The sequence below is a fragment of the Aotus nancymaae genome, unplaced genomic scaffold, assembly GCF_030222135.1.
Source record: "Aotus nancymaae isolate 86718 unplaced genomic scaffold, 86718_ANA_hifiasm-v0.15.2.pri h1tg000036l, whole genome shotgun sequence".
Classification (NCBI taxonomy): domain Eukaryota; kingdom Metazoa; phylum Chordata; class Mammalia; order Primates; family Aotidae; genus Aotus; species Aotus nancymaae.
The window spans coordinates 38,699,126-38,719,689 of NW_026988450.1; the positions used below are offsets into that span (position 1 = coordinate 38,699,126).

At 36.1% G+C, this 20,564-nt stretch overlaps 1 protein-coding gene across 1 annotated transcript in view; it reads left to right on the top strand.

Moving 5' to 3' along the window:
• The window catches only part of DECR1 (2,4-dienoyl-CoA reductase 1), a 41,940-nt gene that overhangs the window by 18,187 nt on the left and 3,189 nt on the right, over positions 1 to 20,564 (top strand). Inside the window, exons 6-7 of the mRNA XM_012465092.2 lie at positions 13,820 to 13,919; positions 19,519 to 19,591. Of these exons, the coding sequence (XP_012320515.2) occupies positions 13,820 to 13,919; positions 19,519 to 19,591 (173 nt within the window). The remainder of the gene's footprint in view (positions 1 to 13,819; positions 13,920 to 19,518; positions 19,592 to 20,564) is intronic.

The window sequence follows — 20,564 nt, forward strand, 5'->3', positions numbered from 1 at the left end:
ACAGCAGATGACTGAGGATCAAGAGCGCAGTGGCCTTAGGAAAGGCAGAGAAACTAGAATTAGTCAGGCAGCACTGATGCAAAATGAACAATTATAAACAAACCAAAGATTTAGGAAACTTCCAAAGACATTAGCTGAGTGAACTCTCACAGCTATAAAGGTAAAAAAATAAATAGGTTGTCCTTATTGGGAAGGATATTGAAAGTATCATGGTGAGGTTCGTTCCTCACTGAGAATCTAATGTATAAAAATGAAAAAAAATAGTAGTATGGAGAAGACTACTTAATTTTATTAAAAAATTGAGAGACCTTGCAATCACAAAAGACTGAGAGACTAATACAGAGTTTTAAGAGCCTGAACATGGACGATATGGATAGGATAAATATTGAATTTTTCCATCAAATCCTAGATTGTTAGGGAAAAAAAGTACTTCCTAAACCTAATAAGAAGTAATTTTAGGACAGAAAGGAAAATTATTTTGTTGAAGTGACTTTAATAATTGGGTTTTTTTTTTTTTTTTTTTTTTGAGACAGAGTCTCCCTCTGTTGTTATCTCAGCTCACTGCCACCTCGACCTCCTGGGTTCTAGTGATTCTTCCACTTCTTGACTAGATGGGGTTACAGGCATATGCCACCATGCCTGACTAATTTTTGTATTTTTAATAGAGATGGGGTTTTGCTTTGTTGGCCAGGTTGATCTCGAACTCCTGATCTCAAGTGATCCTCCTGCCTTGGCTTCTCCAAAGTGCTGGGATTACAGGCATGAGCCATGGTGCCCAGCCATAAATAATTGTCTTAGTCAGTTTGGACTGCTGTAACAAATTACCACAGACTGGGTGGTGTAAGCAACAGACATGGTCAGGTTTTTGGTGAGGGCTCTGTTCCTTAGATGGCCTTTCTTTGATGTCTACACATAGCTAGGGATCTCCTATCTTCTTATCTTTCTATAAGGGCATTAATCCTACTATGGGGCTCCACCCTCATGACCTAATCCAATACGAATTACCTCCCAAAAGTCTCACTTCCAAATACCATCGCATTCAGGATTAAGGTTTGATATGGTTTGGCTCTATGTCCCCACCCACATCTCATCTTGTAGCTCCCATAATTCCCACATGTTGTGGGAGGGACCCTGTGGGAGATGATTGAATCATAGGGGTGGGTCTTTCCTGTGCTATTCTCATGATAGTGAATGGGTCTTATGAAATCAGATGGTTTTAAAAAACGGGAGTTTCTCTGCATAAGCTCTTTTTTTGCCTGCCACCATCCACGTAAGATGTGACTTGCTCCTTTCCTTCCACCATGATTGTGAAACCTTCCCACCCATGTGGAACTGTAAGTGCAATGAAACCTCTTTCTTTTGTGAATTGCCCACTCTCAGGTTTGTCCATCAGCAGCATGAAAATGTACTAATACAGAGTTTCAACATCTGAATTCTCAAGAGGCACAAACCTTTAGTCCATAGCAGAAATACTTATGTACCATTATAGTGTTTTAGAACTTACAAAGCTCTTTCATATACTAGTATGAAAAAAGTACAAAACTCAAGTATAAACCTAAATACAGGTGGATTTTTAAAAAATGTAACAAGTAAATCAATGCCATAATACAACCTTTTTTTAAAAAAAAATAGGGGTTTCTCTACGTTGATTAGGCTGGTTTCGAACTCCTGGCCTCAAGAAATCTTATCTTGGCCTCCCAATGTACTAGGATTGCAGGCATGAGCTACTATGTCTAGTTACTATAATGTAACTTTAACATATTATTTTTACAATAGTTTACTAAAATTGAGGTAAAATCTACATATAGTGAAATGCAGAGATCTTAAATGTGTACAAATTTATGTTTCGATAAACTTATAAACTTAGACACACATACCCCAATCAAGACAGAACATTTCCATTACCCTCAAAGATTCTTCTTTGCTACCTTCCAGTCACTATCTATTTAAATCCTTAGCCCATTTCTTATTCGATTATTTTGTCTGTTACTCATTTGTAGATATTATTTATATATTCTCTACTGATTACTTTGTCAGATATAGTATATATTTAGAATATTTCCTCCCAGCCTATGGTTTGCTGTTTGATTTCCTTAACAGTATCTTTTGATGAGCAGAAGAAATTTCAAATTTGGATTAAGTTTCCAAACTGTTTTCTAAATTGGCTGTACCGTATTGCCAATAGCATTCCCAATAGCAGTGTATAAGTTGCAGTTGCCCCACATCCTTGCCAAATGCTTGCTATGGTTAAGCTTTTTAAACGTCAGCCTTTCTAGGTTTGTGTAGTGGTTTTTCATTTGTGGTGTTAACTTACATTTTCATAGTGACAAATGATGCTGAGCATCTTTTCATGTGCTTATTTGTCATTAATATATATTCTTGATGAAATGTCTGTTCAAATCTTGTCTATTTTAAAAGTTGAATTATTAAAATTTTTCTTCTATGCTTTTTCTATCTAAGAAATCTTTGTCTAACACAAGGTCACAGGTAATTTCTCCATTGTTTTATTTTTGGTAGTTTCATAGTTTTCCCTCTTACTATTTAGGGGAGAGAATCATTTTAAATTAATGTGTGCATATGGTATAGGGTAAATGTTGAGCTTAATTTTTTTGCTTACTCTATTCATTCTTTTCCTCATTGAATTGCCCCAGACTATTGTTGAATATCATTTAACATATACAACATGTGCCACATGCAAGTGTACCACTTTTAATCTTTTATGCTGTATTTTTACTGTCTTTTCAGGTATATGTATATATGTATATGTATATATGTATATGTATATACTTGTGTGTGTGTGTATATATGTATATGAGTCAGTTTCTGAACTCACTATTCTGTTCCATTGATCTGTATGTCTATCATTATTTTGCCTTCATAATATATATATGAACACATAATATATGGGATTGTTTACTTTTACATATATTGTATGTTTTATATATTATATGTGTTCATTACTTTAGCTTGATATTAACCTGAAATGAGGTAGTATGTTTCCTCTAACTTTATTTCTTTTGAAAATTGTTTTGGGTCTTCTGTGTCCTTTGCATTTTCATAGAAATTTTAGAGTTGACTTGATAGTTTTTTTTTTTAACTATTGTGATTTTGACCAGGTTTGTGTTACATTTGTAGGTTATCTTGGGAGAATTGACATTTTTTGCAATATCATGTCTTCTAATCTCTCCATATGGTACCTCTCACCATTTATTTAGGTCTTCTTTAATTTCTATTAGCAGTGTTTGCACAGGCATTGCACATGTTTTGTTAACTTTCTCCCAAAATATTTTAATTTTTGGTGTTATTGAAAATGGCACTGTTTTCTAAATGTATTTTCTAGTTGTTTTCTTGTAGTATTTAGAAATACAATGGATGAGTTTTGTGTATTGATGTTTTCCCTAGGAGCTTGCTAAACTCACTTAATGGTTATTACAGCTTTTTTTTTGGTTAGATTCCTTTAAATTTTCTACATTGATAATACTGTTAGTGAGAAAAAGACGTTTTTGTATTTTTCTTCCCAATTGGAAAGCCTTTTATTTTCTTTCTTGCCTTACTTTACTGGATGGGATCTTCAGTAAAATATTGAATAGCAGTGGTAAAAACTAACATCCTGTTTTTTCCTCATATTAAGAATGAATCAAATACATTTTCTCCTGATGCTAGGAGGAAGGCACTTAGATTGTCACTATTAATTATGATTTACCTGTAAGTTTTCATAAATACCCTTTATCAGTATTAGGAAGTTTTCTTCTATATCTAGTTTGCTCGATAGCTTTTTTAAAAAATCATGAATAGGTATTGAATTTATTAATGTAAGGTTTAAATGAAGCAAGCGAGGTTCGAATGAGGCAACTGAGGCCAGTTATTGAAATGAAGAAATTTAATCGGCTCCTGGGCGAGGTTCTGCGGTCCGACAGGAGGGGCCGGAGAAGTCGCGCTTGACTCCTCTCCGGTGTGGGGTTTTATAGGGAGTGGGGTTTTATAGGGAGTGGAGGCGTTTTGATTGGTTGTGGGGAAGCAGGACGTGGGCGGGGGCAAGCTGCCATTGGCAGGTAGGCGGGATTTCCAGTGAGCGGGCACCCAGGGGGAGTGGGACCTGGACAGGGCAAAATGCTATTGGGCAGGTTCTGGCGGGGCTTCTTTTAAATTTTGGCAGGATTCTTCAACGGTCGGCTAGGTGCTGAGTTCAGAGGCCAGTGTTGAGTGCAGATTTGCGTGCTCAGTGCAGGAGTGGGTGTGGAGTGGTGACGTGGTTTCTAGGCAGGGAGGGGGTGGGCGTGTCCGAGCTCCTGGCAAGGCTGGAGTGGGTGTGTCCCAGCTCCCTGCGAGGCAACTGGCCTTTCAATTAATATGTCTTCTTTCTATATTTATTGAGATGGTCATATTTTCAGCCTGTTAATATGGTGAATTACATTAATTAATTTTTGAATATTAAACACCATTGCATTCCTAGGCTGAATCTTGCTTGGTTATGCTATATTATCCTAGTTATATATTGCTGGATTTGTTTTGCTGAAATTTTCTTAGTGCTCACTTTGTCAGTTTCCACTTGTTACTTTTTATTGAGCGTCTTAGCTTCTGTGCTTGTTTAGTTTAGTGATTAGGATTTGAGGGAAGTTTATATGCAGATGTTACCTCGTCCTTTGCACCTGCTCTGGCAGCTTTGTCCAACAGGTCATATGTTGGCTACAGCCTTGCCTTGTGAAATTGATAGTTTAACGTGAATCCAACAAATGCCTCTTGTGTCCGCATCAAAGACATATAAGTGTTTGACACAGTGTGATAGTCTTCATATTAGGAGTTTTTTTTTAAGAATCTTAAATTACTTAACATTCAAGTTAAAATGTTGTCATATCTATTATTGTCTTAAAAATAAATTTTGATTCCATCTAGAGAAAACTAATTAAAAAACTTTTTTTTTTGCTTTTCTTGCATGTATTGTTGAAAAACTATATGACAGCCTACTCAGATGTACTTGATTTTGGACTAGCTTTGCTGTTGAATCACATGGATTACTTTATACTAGAAAGCTAGAATTCCTTCTACCTAAGAACATATGAGAATTCTATAGTGATTGCTACAAGTTCTGTATTAAATAAAGGTATATGATATAACAGGTGTTGGAATAAAGAACAAGCAAGAAAGTGAAATATTATTTATAAAGACATGACCTAATTTCAACCAAATTTTCACTTATTTTTACTTCCTTCTTTCCTTCCTCCTTCCTTCCCTTCCTTTCTTTTTTATCTTATAAAACACTTCCTTTTTCTTTTTTTCACATCTAACATTTATTGAGTGCTTATTTTGTATCAGGCTTTGTTATAAGTGCTAAATATTTATTAACTCATTTAACACTTGCAATGACCTTGCAAAGCAAGTGCTCTTTAATTCTCATTTATAGACATGGGTAGAAACTGAGGTACAATCTTTTTTTAATATAGGAAGTGAATTTTTTAATACTCACATTTACAGATGAGAAACTATGACTTATTGATTACCTAAGTGTTAACTATCGCTATTAAAATCTACAATTGATATAATTTAAAAAATTAGTTGTTTTAAGTGGTCTAGTTAAGAAAAAGAAGGAACTGTGACATTTTGTTCTAGTCATGGTCAGTCACTTAGTTTACACCTGATACTTGGACAGTTAGTGAGTTACAATATTTTACTATTACTCAGCTTTTCCATCTATAAAATTGACTTTATAATAAATTACTACTCCAATATTTAGTAACAGAACAAGATGTTAGGTGTAGAAGCCTCAAGAAAAATATAAACTGCTTTACAAATGTACATGTATTTTTTCTTACATGTGAATGGACATCCGATAGCCCAACTAATATAAAGACTTGGTAGAAATAACTTTAAGAACTTCAGGGAATTTAAGACTAAGAAGTAGAAGCAACCCAAGGAAGCTTGAACCATATAGAGGTTGTGTTGGGGAAAGGGAAAGAGTGAAGTGAAAGCAACTATCTAGGCAGATTAATCATGTAAAATAAAGAGGAAAAAAGGAAGTAATGAAGGAATGTTTATAAAACCAATTGTGGATTGGATGTGTATTATAGGAATTATGTCTGAAATAATCTTACCAGCAGCCTTGTGATAGAGGAAGAGAATAAACGTAAATCACCAACTAAAGAAAGAATAGAAAAAAAGGACAGTTTTAGTCAATAGAGAAGAAACAGTTTTCAAGGCCAGAGGCCTTGGAAGCATTGAACTAAATAAAATACTCTATATTGTTTTTGCTCAATATAATTGTTCAATTTAATTGTCAGAAAACACAAGATTTTTAAACATTTTGCTGTTCTTTGGGAGTTCCTGATGTGTGTACTGTAAACACAAGAATAAATTTGAAAACGTTCTTTTTTCAAACCCATAGATATTGTACTTGGCCAGTTACTCTTCCTTGTCCTCTGTAACGCAGCACCCTCAGCCTATCCAGTCTCATGTCCCTCTGTAACAGCCCCTGTTTGACTGCTCCTTTACACATGCCCCAGTTAGAATCATTCTTTCCCTGAGCCATAGAGTCTCCATTCTCAGCTCTAGTCCACTCCTCAGTGAAAGATTACCAGTTCAGAGGCTAGCATGCACACTTTAGTATAGTGGTCCCCAGCTTTTTTGGCACCAGGGAGCATTTTCATGGAAGACTATTTTTTCACAGACCAGGGGAAGGGGCAGAGGGTGGTTTTGGGATGAAACTATTTCACCTCAGATCATCAGGTGTTAGATTGTCATAAGGAGTATGCAAGCTAGATCCCTTGCATGCGCAGTTTGCAATAGGGTTTGCACTCCTATGAGAATCTAATGCCACTGCTGATCTGACAGGAGGTGGAGCTCTGGCAGTAATGCTGGCTTGCCCACTGCTCACCTCCTGCTGTGTGGCCTGGTTCCTAACTGGCAATGGACCATTATGGGGCCTGGGTGTTGAGGTCCCCTGCTTTAGCACTTAAAAACATGCTACATGTGGTTATTTTTTCATGTTGTAAGTCTCCTATTCCATCAAATTTCCATCCATTAGAAATTCTTTTATCCATCAAGGTGCATTACTTCTGCCCCACCTGCAAAGCCTTTCCCTTCCTTTCCCACCGTTTCCTAACTCAACACTGAACAGAAAGATGGTGCTTTGTTTATACAGTGAAACATTTAGGAGACCTACAAAAGGAAGGTGAGTTGAGTACATACTTAACACTTCTTTCAATTATGTCCTTCAACTTTACTATTAGAGGTAAAAGATGACCAGTCACTGACATGATCAACTGGAATTAAAGCCAATGCACCTTGTTTCAGAAGTGGGAAGAGTAGGGCATAGCAGAAGGCTTTTCTTATTTGTCAGTAGTATGAGTACAAGGCGTATGTTGCTTCAAGTATAATAGGACCACATGAGTACATTTCTTTGTATTGTGCCCAGAGATTTTGTTTTTTCTAGAACAGTGAGTGCATCTAAAGAATATTTTAAAACACATTTTTAGTTATCAGTTGAAATTTATTAAGGCTATATTAGTATCCATTTAATATCACTTTTTGCTAGAGTCATCTTATTTGATAGAATAGTTCTACCTCATCTGTTTAAATTTCTTAGAGCAACTGTGTACCTTTTGGTGTTTTTTGAAGATAAGGTAAAAGGTAAGGTGATTTGAAAATTTTGAAAATGAATTATTTATTCTTTCTAAGTACATAATTAGAAATTTCTTGGCAAGGCAGTAGTGGTTACATAGTAGTTAAGAGTGCAGGCTCTACAGCCTGACTGCCTCGTTCCAATCCTGGTTAATTCTTATTTGTCCTATCAACTTGGATAGATGACCTTGCTGTTCCTCAGTCTTTTCTGTAAAATGATGTTAATAATAAATCCTTCCTCCTAGGATTGCTGTAATGATTATATGAGCTAATGTCTGTAAGGTGTTAAGAATAGTTCCTGACCCAGACTAGTACTCAGTAAATGTTAGTTATGAAAGAAAATGTTAAGTTTCCCCCAAGATAAATGTATTTTTACCACATCTTTTATAAGGGGACCATCAAGTATCTGAAACTTAGGTTTTGACCCATAATTAAAATTTGACCCATAATTAAAACAAAAACCAGAGCCCTGATATCACTTACTAGAATTAAACTTAAAAATAGCAACCTACTTGAGGGATGTATTTATACTAAATGTTTAAATGAGAAAAGTGTTTCCTTAGTAGGTAATATTATTTGTATAGGGTTATTCTAATTTTTAAAAGTTATAGTCCTTTTTTGAATAACTTAGAGAATTAATGATTTTTAGATTTTCATATGGGCTGTCATTGAAAAATGGCTGGGAGACAGGTATCCTCTGTGCCCTCATCAAAAAGGCAGAGAAGTTTGTCTTCTTACCGTGATTGTCAGTAATAGTAATTGCCAACAATAATAGTAGAAGAGTTAGAACTGCAACCAACAGCTCAGTTGTGTATTTAGGCAGTACAAGGAGTTCAGTGTTGCTTATATGTGACATATAATGCCTGGAGGGATAGAAGGTGAGGCCAAGTGATGTGGACTTTGTCCTTCGGAGATAGGTAAAGTTAAACAAGGATTTTTTTAAAAATTTCTTAAAATACCTTGTTTCCCTTTGTTGGAAAGTTGATCTAATACACTATACTAGTCTCCCATCATGACCACGACAACAAATGACCAAAAACTTAACAGCTTAATGTATCATACACTTATAATTTTATAATTCTGTTTTTCACAAGTAAATGCACAGAGTTTCTTGTCTGGTTTCTCTGCTTCAGATCTTATAGGGCTAATATCAAGGAATCACCCAGCAGAGCTCACGTCTTGGAGGCTCTAGAAAGAGTCCATACACACACACACACACACACACACACACACACACACACACACACACACAAGCTCATTTAGGTTGTTGGAAGAATCAAGTTTCTTGTGGTTGTAGGACTAAAGTCTATATTTTCATGGTTGCTGTCAGCTCAGGGCCACCTCATCTCCTAGGGACCTCTCCGATCTTTACATAGGGACTGGTCCATCTCAGAGCCAGCAATACCATAATGTCTTTCTCATGCTTGGGGACTGACTTTCCCTTCTGCCACATCTCTCTTGCCTGCTCCTTAAAATTAATCTTTCTGACTACAGCCAGAGACAATTACCTGTTTTTAAGGGGTCATGTGATTAGACTGTGTCACCTGGATGATCCCAGAAATGCCCTCCTCTTAAAGTCTGTAATCGTTATTAACATCTTCAAAGTTATTTTGCCATGTAACATAAGAAATTCAGTTCTTAGGAATTAGGGCATGGCATCTTTAAGTGGGGTCATTCTGCCCACACATATTTCTTATCTTGTTAGAAAGGAAACCCTCAGAACAATCAGTAAATTTTGAAATAAGTAAATAATTATGTAATATCTGTGATGTAAAAGATGCTTCATTAGATATGGCACCCGTATGCACTGCTCAGCATGTGTAGCAGCCCTGACCTACAGGAGTTCACCAAAGTCTTGGATATGTCCATTTAACTAGGTGGCTGGGATGCCTGTTGGAGTCTTGGCTTATATAGTTACCTTCCACTCTGGTGATGTTTCCTAACACAACTTGCCAAATTATTAATAAACAGCTAGTAAATGGCAGACTTTATGCATGAGAGCAGAAGAGTAATAGGGGGAATCAACAACAGCAGTGAATTAACAAGTAGTTCTTAGAATCTAATGACATTTGCTGAACATGCCTTATGTTTCTGTTTTACAGGTGATAAAACTAGGGTCCAGAGCAGGGATGTGACTCCCCTAAAGTCTCATAGCTACACAGCTAGTAAATACTGGGCTCGGTTTCTGAGCCCAGGTGTCTGTATACTATACTACTCCCCTTCTGTTGGTCATTGGAACTAAAATTGTTTAGTGATTCTTTCAATTTTCATTGTATTGAAAACAGATTTTAGAGCTTTTGAGTCTTCTTTTGAAATTAGAACATAATCTTATGTATATCTTAGCTTTTTTTAATAGATATGTGATTTTTGATGTTCTTTTATTACTTTTTTTCCATTTCAAAATAACAAAGGATAGGCTAGCATAATATTTATTTCATTGACTGCTTCTCTTCTTTATTTTCTTAACCTCATTAATAATATAGATTCATTTCTGTTGTCTGCTCTGAGCTGTCAGAAACTTGCCTTTTACAAAGCTTTTCCATGGGCAGTTATTCTAATTAATAATGGGACTCTGTACAAGAAGGAAACTATATGTGACTAACCCTGGGGATCTAGGAATTCTTTACTTTGAGCTTTAGCACCACTTTTCATTTTTTTGAAGTCCAGCTGCTAATTGTTTCACCTTGCGGCATTAATGCTATTGGAGCAGTGCAGTTTCCAATTTTTACCTGCCTTTTACACTCAGGAGAATTAGAAGCAGCAGTATCTCATTCTAAGAAGTGGGCTCCCCAGATTTTCTGGGCTGAGAAAATAAAACCTAAAGGGATAAAGAGAATAGTAAAATAACTTTCATTTCAGCATCTAAATTATATTAGAATGGCTTAACTCCTTTCCCACACTTGGAAAAACATATCTGTTCAATCTTAGGTGAAAGGTAGTGCACTTTCCATTGGAGCATTTGCTTTGTATTTGTCACTTTTAAAGCATTTTTTTTTTTTTTTTTTTTTTTGTAATTTTGCTATAAGACTGATGCAGTTAGCATCTGTTGTCAATGTACTGTAATGGAGTCCACTAATGTTCTACATCCCTCCTCTTTCACAGAGTACGATTTTGGAAGCAAAGTAATTTTCAGTGATCTGAAAGGCTGTTTGATATATAAAAGGAATTACCAGAATGACTAACATAACCATTCTTATTTTTCCTATCCTCAAAATGGTACTACTGCCCCCTCCTACACCCCCATGTTTCCCAGGATGTGCTGAGTTTTCTCTCTACTCTGGAAAATGCTGAGAGAAAGAGAAACTAAATATGTGGAGCAGAGAAAAAACTTATCTGGATATTCTTCAAAATACTTTCCTTGTAGTCCTTCAAATTTAAATTTTCTTAAAGTATTTACTGTTATGTAAAAGATGTAAACTTTTTTGATTCTTTTGCAAATGTTAAACTTAGAGTATTGTCTTATCCAATGTTAGGACTAAATAAGAGGTAAAAAATTCACTGATTTCTCAGGAACTAAGGATAACCCTTTTAAGTCTTCATTTATTCATTCATTAAGTTGGTTGGTTTTTTTTTTTTTTGAGACATAGTCTTGCTCTGTTGCTCAGGCTGAAGTGCAGTGGCATGATATCGGCTCACTGCAACCTCTGCCTCCTGGGTTCAAGTGATCCTCCTGTCTCAGCCTCCTCAGTAGCTGGGATTACAGGCACGCCCTACCACACCTGGCTAATTTTCATATTTTTAGTAGAGACAGGGTTTCACCATGTTGGCTAGGCTGGTCTTGAACTCCTGACCTCAGGCAATCTGCCTCCTTGGTCTTCCAAAGTGCTGTGATTACAGGCGTGAGCCACTATGCCTGGCCTCATTCAGTTAATTTGTTGAGAAGCTACTGTGTCCTAGACACTATTGACCACTGTGTAAACAGTGTCACTTTTTAGTAGTATCTAATTCTAAGAAGTGGGCTACCCAAATTTTCTGATTTTTTGATTTTTATACAGTCAGTCATTTAAAAAAGGAATTTAGAAAACAGGAAAAAATATTTTATATTTACCTATTTACCATTTCTGATATCTTTCCTTTTGGCAATATGAGTTTCTCTATAATATCATCTTCATATCACCTTTATTTTTGAAGGGTAGTTTTGATGGATACGAGATTCAGGATTAACAAGCTTTTATCTTTCTGTATCTTAAAAATGTAACTCCATTGTCTTCTAGCTTACATTATTTTTGATCAGAATACAATGAAAATTTTTATTTGTATTTGTGTATTTTTATTGTTTATTTTTACATTTGGCTGCTATTAAGAATCTATATATCACTGGTTTTCAGTTATTGATTATGGTAATGTCTTGACATATTTTTTTTCCTGTTTATCCTGCTTGGGATAGTTTAGCTTTCTGCATCTGTAAGTTATAGTTTTTACCAAATTCAGAATTTTTTTAGTCCTTATTTCAAGTACATTTTCTTCCTCTGTGACTCCAATTATATGTTTGTTAGAATGCTAGATACTGTTCCACAGGCAATGAGGTTCTACTGGTTTTTCTCCTCAGATTTTTTTCCCCATTTGTCCTTCATTTTGGATAGTTAACATTGCTGTGTCTTCGGATTCATGGATCTTTTCTTCTGCAGCTAAGCTTATTTGTTCAATTTTTCATTTTAGATATTGTATTTTTCTGCTTTAGGAGTCGTATTTGTTCCTATTTTGTATTTTTCACTGTTCTCATCATGCTAATATTTTCAGTGAAATCTTTAAAAATATTTGTAATAGCATTTAAAAGGCTATTTGTCTGCTACTTCTGTCTTCTCTGGGTCGATTAATGATTTTTCTCCTGGTTAGGTTTCTGTGTCTTTTTATGTGCAGTAATTTTTTATTGCTTGCTGTGAACGTTATGTTATTGTGAAGGGTCATTTTAAAGCTTTATTTCAGCAAGTCTATAGTAGCCTTTGCTTTTGGGCCAATTTAATCCTTCTACAAAGTTTTTTTTTTTTTTTTTTGAGATGGAATCTCACTCTGTTGCCCAGGCTAGAGTGCAGTGGCGAGATCTTGATCATGGCAATCTCCGCCTCCTGCAGTTTAAGCAATTCTCTGCCCCAGCCTCCTGAGTAGCTGGGATCACAGGCATGTGCCACTACACACCCAGCCAATTTTTTGTATTTTTAGAAGAGACTGGGTTTCACCATCTTGGCCAGACTGGTCTTGAATGCCTGACCTCATGATCCACCTGCCTTGGCCTCCCAAAGTGCTGGGATTACAGGAGTGAGCCGCCGCACCTGGCTGGCATTATTATTATTATTATTATTTTTTCCTGAGCTCTCTACTAAAAGTCTTCAATGTTCAATGAAGCTGCTTAGAACTCACATGTCTCCCAGCCCTATGTGAGCTCTGGGAATTGTATCACTTAGAGCTCCCTGGTAGTTGTTCTTTGCCTGGCCTCATGGAATCTCACACTAAACCTGTACAGCTTATTATTTGTCTAAAGCCTCAGTGGGACTCTATTTAGCTTTATGGAGTTCTATTAATATCTCTGCATACTTTCCTCCTTGGAGGAACTCTTAGAAACCTTAGTTTCCTCAGCCTTCCCAGACTGATCTCTATCTTCTAAACTCAGTGTGAATGCCATTTTCTGCTTGAGTTCCTCCTCCTCATCCTACCATCTATAGTACCTTTAGAAAAAAATCTGGGGTATCTTAGGGCTTATTCATTTTCCTTCTTTCAGAGATCACAGTCCTTCCCTGCCTGCTGTTCAGTATCTGTATATAATTGTAGCATATATCTTACTCAGGTTTCTTGATGTTTACAGCAGAAGGGTAAGTTCATTATGTCTAGAGGCAGAAGTCCGTGCTAGTTTAATTTTAATTCTGATTTATTCTTATTCAAGTAGTACTTAGTTAATGGGAATCCTGCCCAGTTGATTATACAAGGTGCAATAGAGGCAGGCCTCTGAGATTTGGGCTTTTGTATTGACTTGCCAGGCATACTTTCCAAGTAAGTGCAGACCGGGCCATCCTAAATCACAAGATTAGTAGCAAAACATATCAGTTTTCTTAGGTTATTCTCTCATTACTTTAGAGTGAGCAAAGTTTTAAAAAATACTTCAGTTTTCTTATGCCCTCTTGAATCAGAACCTATTCTTATAAATCATGTTTTCCTTATGTGAAGTGATATAACTGTATTGCTAATCAACTGTATCCTTTTAAAATTTCAGGAGGAGCATTTCTTGCTATTACAACTATCTATGCTGAGACTGGTTCAGGTTTTGTAGTACCGAGTGCTTCTGCCAAAGCAGGCGTGGAAGCCATGAGCAAGTAGGTACTTCCTTGTCAATTCTGTTGCTGAACATAAATAATACAGTTTGGTGGCTCAGGGAAATAAATTGCTGCTTTCTGGTCTCCATCCAGAGAAAAGTAAAACAAAGACTTGGATTCACCATGAGACACAAATTTTATCTTCCAGATAAGTCCTATTCGTTTATAGCAGCACTGTCCTTTGGAACTTTCTGCAGTGATGGAAATGTTCTGTAAATATGCACTATGCAATAGCCACACGTAGATATTGAACCCTTGGAATGTGGCCACTATGACAGAGAAACGAAATTTTAAAAATTAATAGCTGTATATGGCTAGTGGCTACGTATTAGACACCACAGGACTATAGCTTTTTTGCTTTCTCATAGATCTTTAGCAGCGCCATCCCTAAGCCCTCTCATAAGCACATCTTTATTCCTTTATTGCACATACTGTATAAGGTTAATAGTACTAACACAGACCATGAGCACTTGCCAGGTCCAGTGGCATTTTCTCAGCAGAGTATGACTGCTTTTTTTTTTTTTTTTGAGACGGGGCTTCACTCTGTTACCCAAGCTGGAGTGCAGTGGTGCAATCACAGCTCATTGCAGCCTTAATTTCCCAAACTCAAGCTATCCTCCTGCCTTAGCTTCCCAAGTAGCTGGGACTACAGCACCTGGCTAATTTTTTAAAATTTTTTGTAGCGATGAGGTCTTGTTATGTTGCCAGGGCTGGTTTGGCACTCCTTACCTCAAGAAATCCTGCCTCAGCCTCCCAAAGTGCTGGGCATAAGCCACCATACCCAGCCATGATTGCTTTTTGAATTTGTTCTCCATTGGACTTTTCCACTGTCTTTGCTATATTGGGGGTTCTCATCATTTCATGGCTTGTCTAGCTTACTATAATCATGGCATATTTCTTTGCTAGCAGTCTCTTTCCCCTGTATTTTTTATTCACATTTTTACTAGAATTATCTTTCTAAGAACATGTAAGTCTGCTCATGACATTCCCCAGCTAAAACTCAGATCATTTCCGGTCACTCTTTGGAATAAAAGCCAGAACTCACTATGGCATTCTAAACAGACTTGTCTCTGGCCATTGTTAATTAATTTATTTATTCAGTAAATATTTATTGTATGCCTTATGTGTGCTTGGTCCTAGGAATATGATAGTGATGGAAATAGAACAGTTCTCATTGTCAGCTGAGTTTAAATTTTTTTACTATTCCATTTATTTTTATGCTTTAATTTACATTGAACTGTTCCATATTTCCCTAAACTTACAATACATTTTTATATATCTATGCCTGAGTTATATTGTTGTTAGAATTTTTCTGTGGTGTTTTGTGTACTTCCTTTGGGATATTTTCTCTTTAATCATTCCCTTCTCTCTGTGCCTTAAAAGTTTGTTTAATCCAATCTAGTGAGAGGGAAAACTCTAATAAATAGATTCTAAAATGAAGATAAGATACCAATATAGCAGAGGCAGAGAGCAGGGCATGGCCGGCTTTTTCATAATATTAAGCAATCTGACGTCCCAATTTGAGCATGAGTTCTGTGAGAGAAGGGACCATATGTTTGCATCCTTAGTACCTAGAAGGGCCTGGTCCATAGCTGGTGCTCCATGCTTGTTGAGCTGAATTATTATACTCTTCTTTCAGTAGTCCCAGTGCATTTTTAAATATTTAAATCAGTAAATACACATTAGTTTGAGATAGAAATATTTATTCACAAGCTGAATCTTAGTCTGAATAGAGATAATTACCATTTTTTAAGGTCAGGTGGTGTTGGAAATAAAGGATGAGAACTTGAATATTTTGGCAGCATTTGTACAATGTCAATATTTGTTTTGCTGGGACTATTTTATCTTGTTAAAACTTTCCATCTCGTGTCCTTTAAGAACTGATTTTGTGCAGCTTTTCTTTGTGTTCCTGCATATAATAGATGCTCAATAAACATGTGCCTTCCTTTACAGCTTGAATTCCCATTGACCTTCTTCTTATACTTTATAGTACACAGTCATACTAAATAAGGCATTGTAGGCTCCCAAATTCTGCATGTTGTTTGGGCCCTTGCCTTTTACCCATACTGACCCATATGCTTTGGCTATCTTCCTTTCTCCATCTGTATTAGTCTGTTCTCACACTGCTATGAAGAAATTTCTGAGACTGGGTAATTTATAAAGAAAAGAGGTTTAATTGACTCACAGTTCTGCATGGCAAAGGAGGCCTCAGGAAACTTACAATTATGGTGGAAGGCACCTCTTCACAGGGCAGCAAGAGAGAGAATGAGTGCCAGATGAAGGGGGCCCCTTATGAAACTATTAGATCTTGTGAGAACTTACTCACTATCACGAGAACAGCATGGAGAAAACTGCTTCCATCACTCAGTTGTCTCTACCTGGTCTCACCCTTGACATGTGGGGATTATTACAATTCAGGGTGAGATTTGGGTGGGTTGGGTGGGGACACAGAGCCAAACCATATTACCATCCTACCTTCTTAGTTTCTCATCTCACTCTCCTTTCCCCTGCCTCTTGCAGTAAACTCCTATTACTTCTTCACCCACCAATTCAAATGTTACCTCTTCAGAGAAGCCTTCCCTGTCATTCCCACTTAGCTTCTTCCTTTAAGCAGATATGGCTCACATCACAGAATTCCTAGCCTAGTAACTAGTTCATTATATAACCAAGCCCACCTCTCTTGAGAGGAAGGGACTGCTCTTTTGAGAGCAGAGATTGACTTTATTTGAGGCTAAACAATATTTATAGTTTTGACACATCACAAGTATATGATAAACATTTGTTGAATGAACAATAATAATAGCTAACATATTGAATATATTGTTCTTAGCATTTAAACATGCAGAGCTAACTGTATGAGGTGGATTCATTATCAAATTACAATAGTTCTTCTGTTTATTAGCTAGCCTAATGATAGTTAAAAGATCATGCTAGCAACTGAACAAATGTATCTGGCATACCTCTGAGTAGAGAGAGGATGGCTTTTCCTCTAGGCAGATTTTCTTAACAGGTTGCTCAGTTTTTCATAGGATAGTATAGACTCTGCTCAGTACAGTAATTCTATTAAGACATGAAGCAATTTAGAGTAGATACATTATAAATAAATGCCCAGGGTAGCTATGGCAATGAACTTTGTCAAAAACATCACTCAGAGAAGCAATTTTTGTATATGTTTTGTCTGAAAGAAATACAGCCCACCCATTTTACTAAAATGCATTCATGGATTAAGTCAGATTAATAGGCTATCCTTAGGTTACCTGTATCCTATTCTGTAGAACTGGTTTTACTGAACTTGCCTTTGAAATGATGCTGTAAGACTATATTAATGGATACGTGATAGTTTCATAGAACGTAGCCCATTTTAAAAAAAAATTATACTTTAAGTTCTGGGATACATGTACAGAATATGCAAGTTTGTTACATAGGCATACACGTGCCATGGTGGTTTGCTGCACCCATCAACCCATCATCTACATTAGGCATTTCTCCTAATGCTGTTCCTCCCCTAACCCCTCAGCCCTTGACAGGCCTTGTGTGTGATGGTCCCCTCCCTGTGTTCATGTGTTCTTATTGTTCAACTCCCACTTATAAATGAGAACATGCAGTGTTTGGTTTTCTGTTCCTGTGTTAGTTTGCTGAGAATGATGGTTTCCAGCTTCATCCATGTCCCTGCAAAGGACATGAACACATCCTTATGGCTGCATAGTATTGCATGGTGTATATGTGCCACTATTTTTTTAAATCTAGTCTATTGACGGGCATTTGGGTCAGTTCCAAGTCTTTGCTATTGTGAACAGTGCTGCAATAAACATATGTGTATGTGTAACTTTATAGTAGAATGATTTATAATCCTTTGGGTATATACCCAGTAATTGGATTGCTGAGTCAAATAGTATTTCTGGTTCTAGATCCTTGAGGAATCACCACGCTGTCTTCCACAATGGTTGAACTAATTTACATTCCCACCAACAGTGTAAAAGAGTTCCTATTTCTCCACATCCTCACCAGCATCTGTTGTTTCCTGACTTTTTAATGATCACCATTCTAACTGGCGTGAGATGGTATCTTATTGTAGTTTTGATATGGATTTCTCTAATGACCAGTGATGATGAGCTTTTTTTCATGTTTGTTGGCTGCATAAATGTCTTCTTTTGAGAAGTGTCTGTCATATCCTTCACCCACTTTCGATGGGATTTTTTTTTTCTTGTAAATTTGTTTAAGTTCTTTGTAGATTCTGGATATTAGCCTTTTGTCAGATGGATAGATTAAAAAACTTTTCTCCCATTCTGTAGGTTACTTGTTCACTCTGATGATTGTTTCTTTTGCTGTGTAGAAGTTCCCATTTATCGACTTTGAACTTAGCCCATTTTATGTATTGCAAGGATACAGTGCTTTAAGGAGATTGTTGTACCACACAATTTTTCTTTTGTAAGTCTAGGAAGACTTAAACAATTTTTCATGTTAGAAACAATTGTGCTTTTCCTGAGCAATTAGCTTGTTCTTTCTTTATGGGTACTGTGGATTGTGTAACTGATTAGGCTTGCCGTTTTTTGTATAGAGTCATAGAAAGAGTAGATTCAAATTTGTGATGTGACTATTGCAGTTTAATGGAACTTCATACACTTCAATATATTTAGATATTAGCTTCATTCTTGGCTTCTTTATATTTCCTAATCCTGGCATTTCTCTCTTTATCTTGCTTTTTTTCTTTCCTTCTTTCTTTCAAATTATTTTATCTTCCTCATTTGCATTCTTTCAAGCTACCTTGTCATTTCTAAAAATTATAATAAGTATATATACACACAAACATACATATAAATGTAAATTCTTAAAATAAATTTAGATTTTAAAAGAGCTATCTGTCAGGTAAGCTTTTAAAACAAGTTCCTTTGAAGTTCTTTGTTTGCTATTAGTGTTATAATTTGCTTTAGGACATTAAGCAAGATTTTGTTAGATTCCTATTTCCTTTCAAGTTTAGTTCAACAATTATATTAAAGCCTAGTTAGACATGGATGTGGTTAATATTTTCAATCGATGTAATCTTTTGCTCAAATAAAGCACTTGTGATGTTACAGACATTGTAATCCAATGTACAGGGCTATTAGTAAAGTTATAATGAGCTTTGTAACTACAAGACTAAACTCCAGAAAATGTGAGGGAAGGGCATGAAGCATTCCTGTTTTTATGTGAGTAATGGATACTCTAAAAATGTATATTGACATTGGATTTAATGTTCTTTTTTGTGTGTTTTTTTTTCTTCTTTTTCTGGACAATGTTCTAATGTACAAATGGTAGGTGGTATAGCATAGTGGTTAAGGACACTAAAATGTACACAGTAGGTTGTACAATAGAGTGACTAAGGGTACAGACTGAAGCTAGACCTCTTGAGATTGACAAATTGGCCATATGACATAGAGAAAATAATATAACCTCTCTGTGTCTAAGTTACATTATCTGTAACATAGGGAACAATAATAGTACCTACCTATTGGGGTTGTAATCTCTGGCATGTAGTAAGCATCTAATGAGTCTCAGTTATTACTGTTTTTAATATACAGTATAATATCTCAGAATGTATGTTGTTGATTTTAATTTTTAGATCTCTTGCGGCTGAATGGGGTAAATATGGTATGCGATTCAATGTGATTCAACCAGGGCCTATAAAAACCAAAGTAAGTTGTATTTTGCTTATTATTACATTGTGAATGATTAAATATTGAAACACTAATAAATATATTCTGGTTGTTATGTAAAGGACTTTCCAGAGATGCCTGGGTTTAGAGCCCTGGTTCTAGGGAATAGGCTTTTAGATGCCTGGGTTTAGAGCCCTGGTTCTAGGGAAAAGGCTTTTGCCTTTATTCATTATCAAATATAAGAAATACAGAGGCAGGCAGGAATATAGCAGCTATGCAATTTCTTCATAATGTCTATTTCAGTGCCTTAATCTTTTGAGATCTTTTATGCCATCAGTTTTGGCACTTTGTCTGATTTGTTTCAGTGGTCTGTTACTGTCCTCTATTTGTCAACTTTCACTACATTTTAAAGACTCTTACATTGTCTGACATCCTGATTTTTTTCGAATCAAGAAAATATAACTATATTTTTAGTTTAAGAGATGCTCTTGTAATTTATTATACAGGCTTAGTCTTGCTATAGGTAGCATTTTCCTTGACTCATGCCTATTCCCTTTCACTCTCAGTCAATTATGCATGCCATCTAACGCCCACATCTCTCTGATTATAAATCCGTCTGACAGCATGGATTTCACCTGTAAGTAATAATCCTTGCAGATACTCATTGCAACTTGTAATTATCTCTAATGTTGTTACAGATGTTGCTCAGAATGTCCACAGCTTCTCTGCTCTCTCATTACCCCAGAATAACTTCACTCTCACACTCTTCGTTTTCACCTAAAGCAAGAATTTATAATGCTAACCAGATGTAATGTTGAAAGCCCAGGCAAAATTTGGTAACTTTTTTCAGTTCTATAAACATATTGAAAAATAATACTAAGGGATATTTGGATTATAGGTAGCTCTGGGTATTAAATAATAACTTGGAAATGGCCATATTAGTTTATTTAGCAGTTTAAAGGATGGGAAATGGAAATAAAAACTTCCTGAGTGACTGGAACATGATGGACTA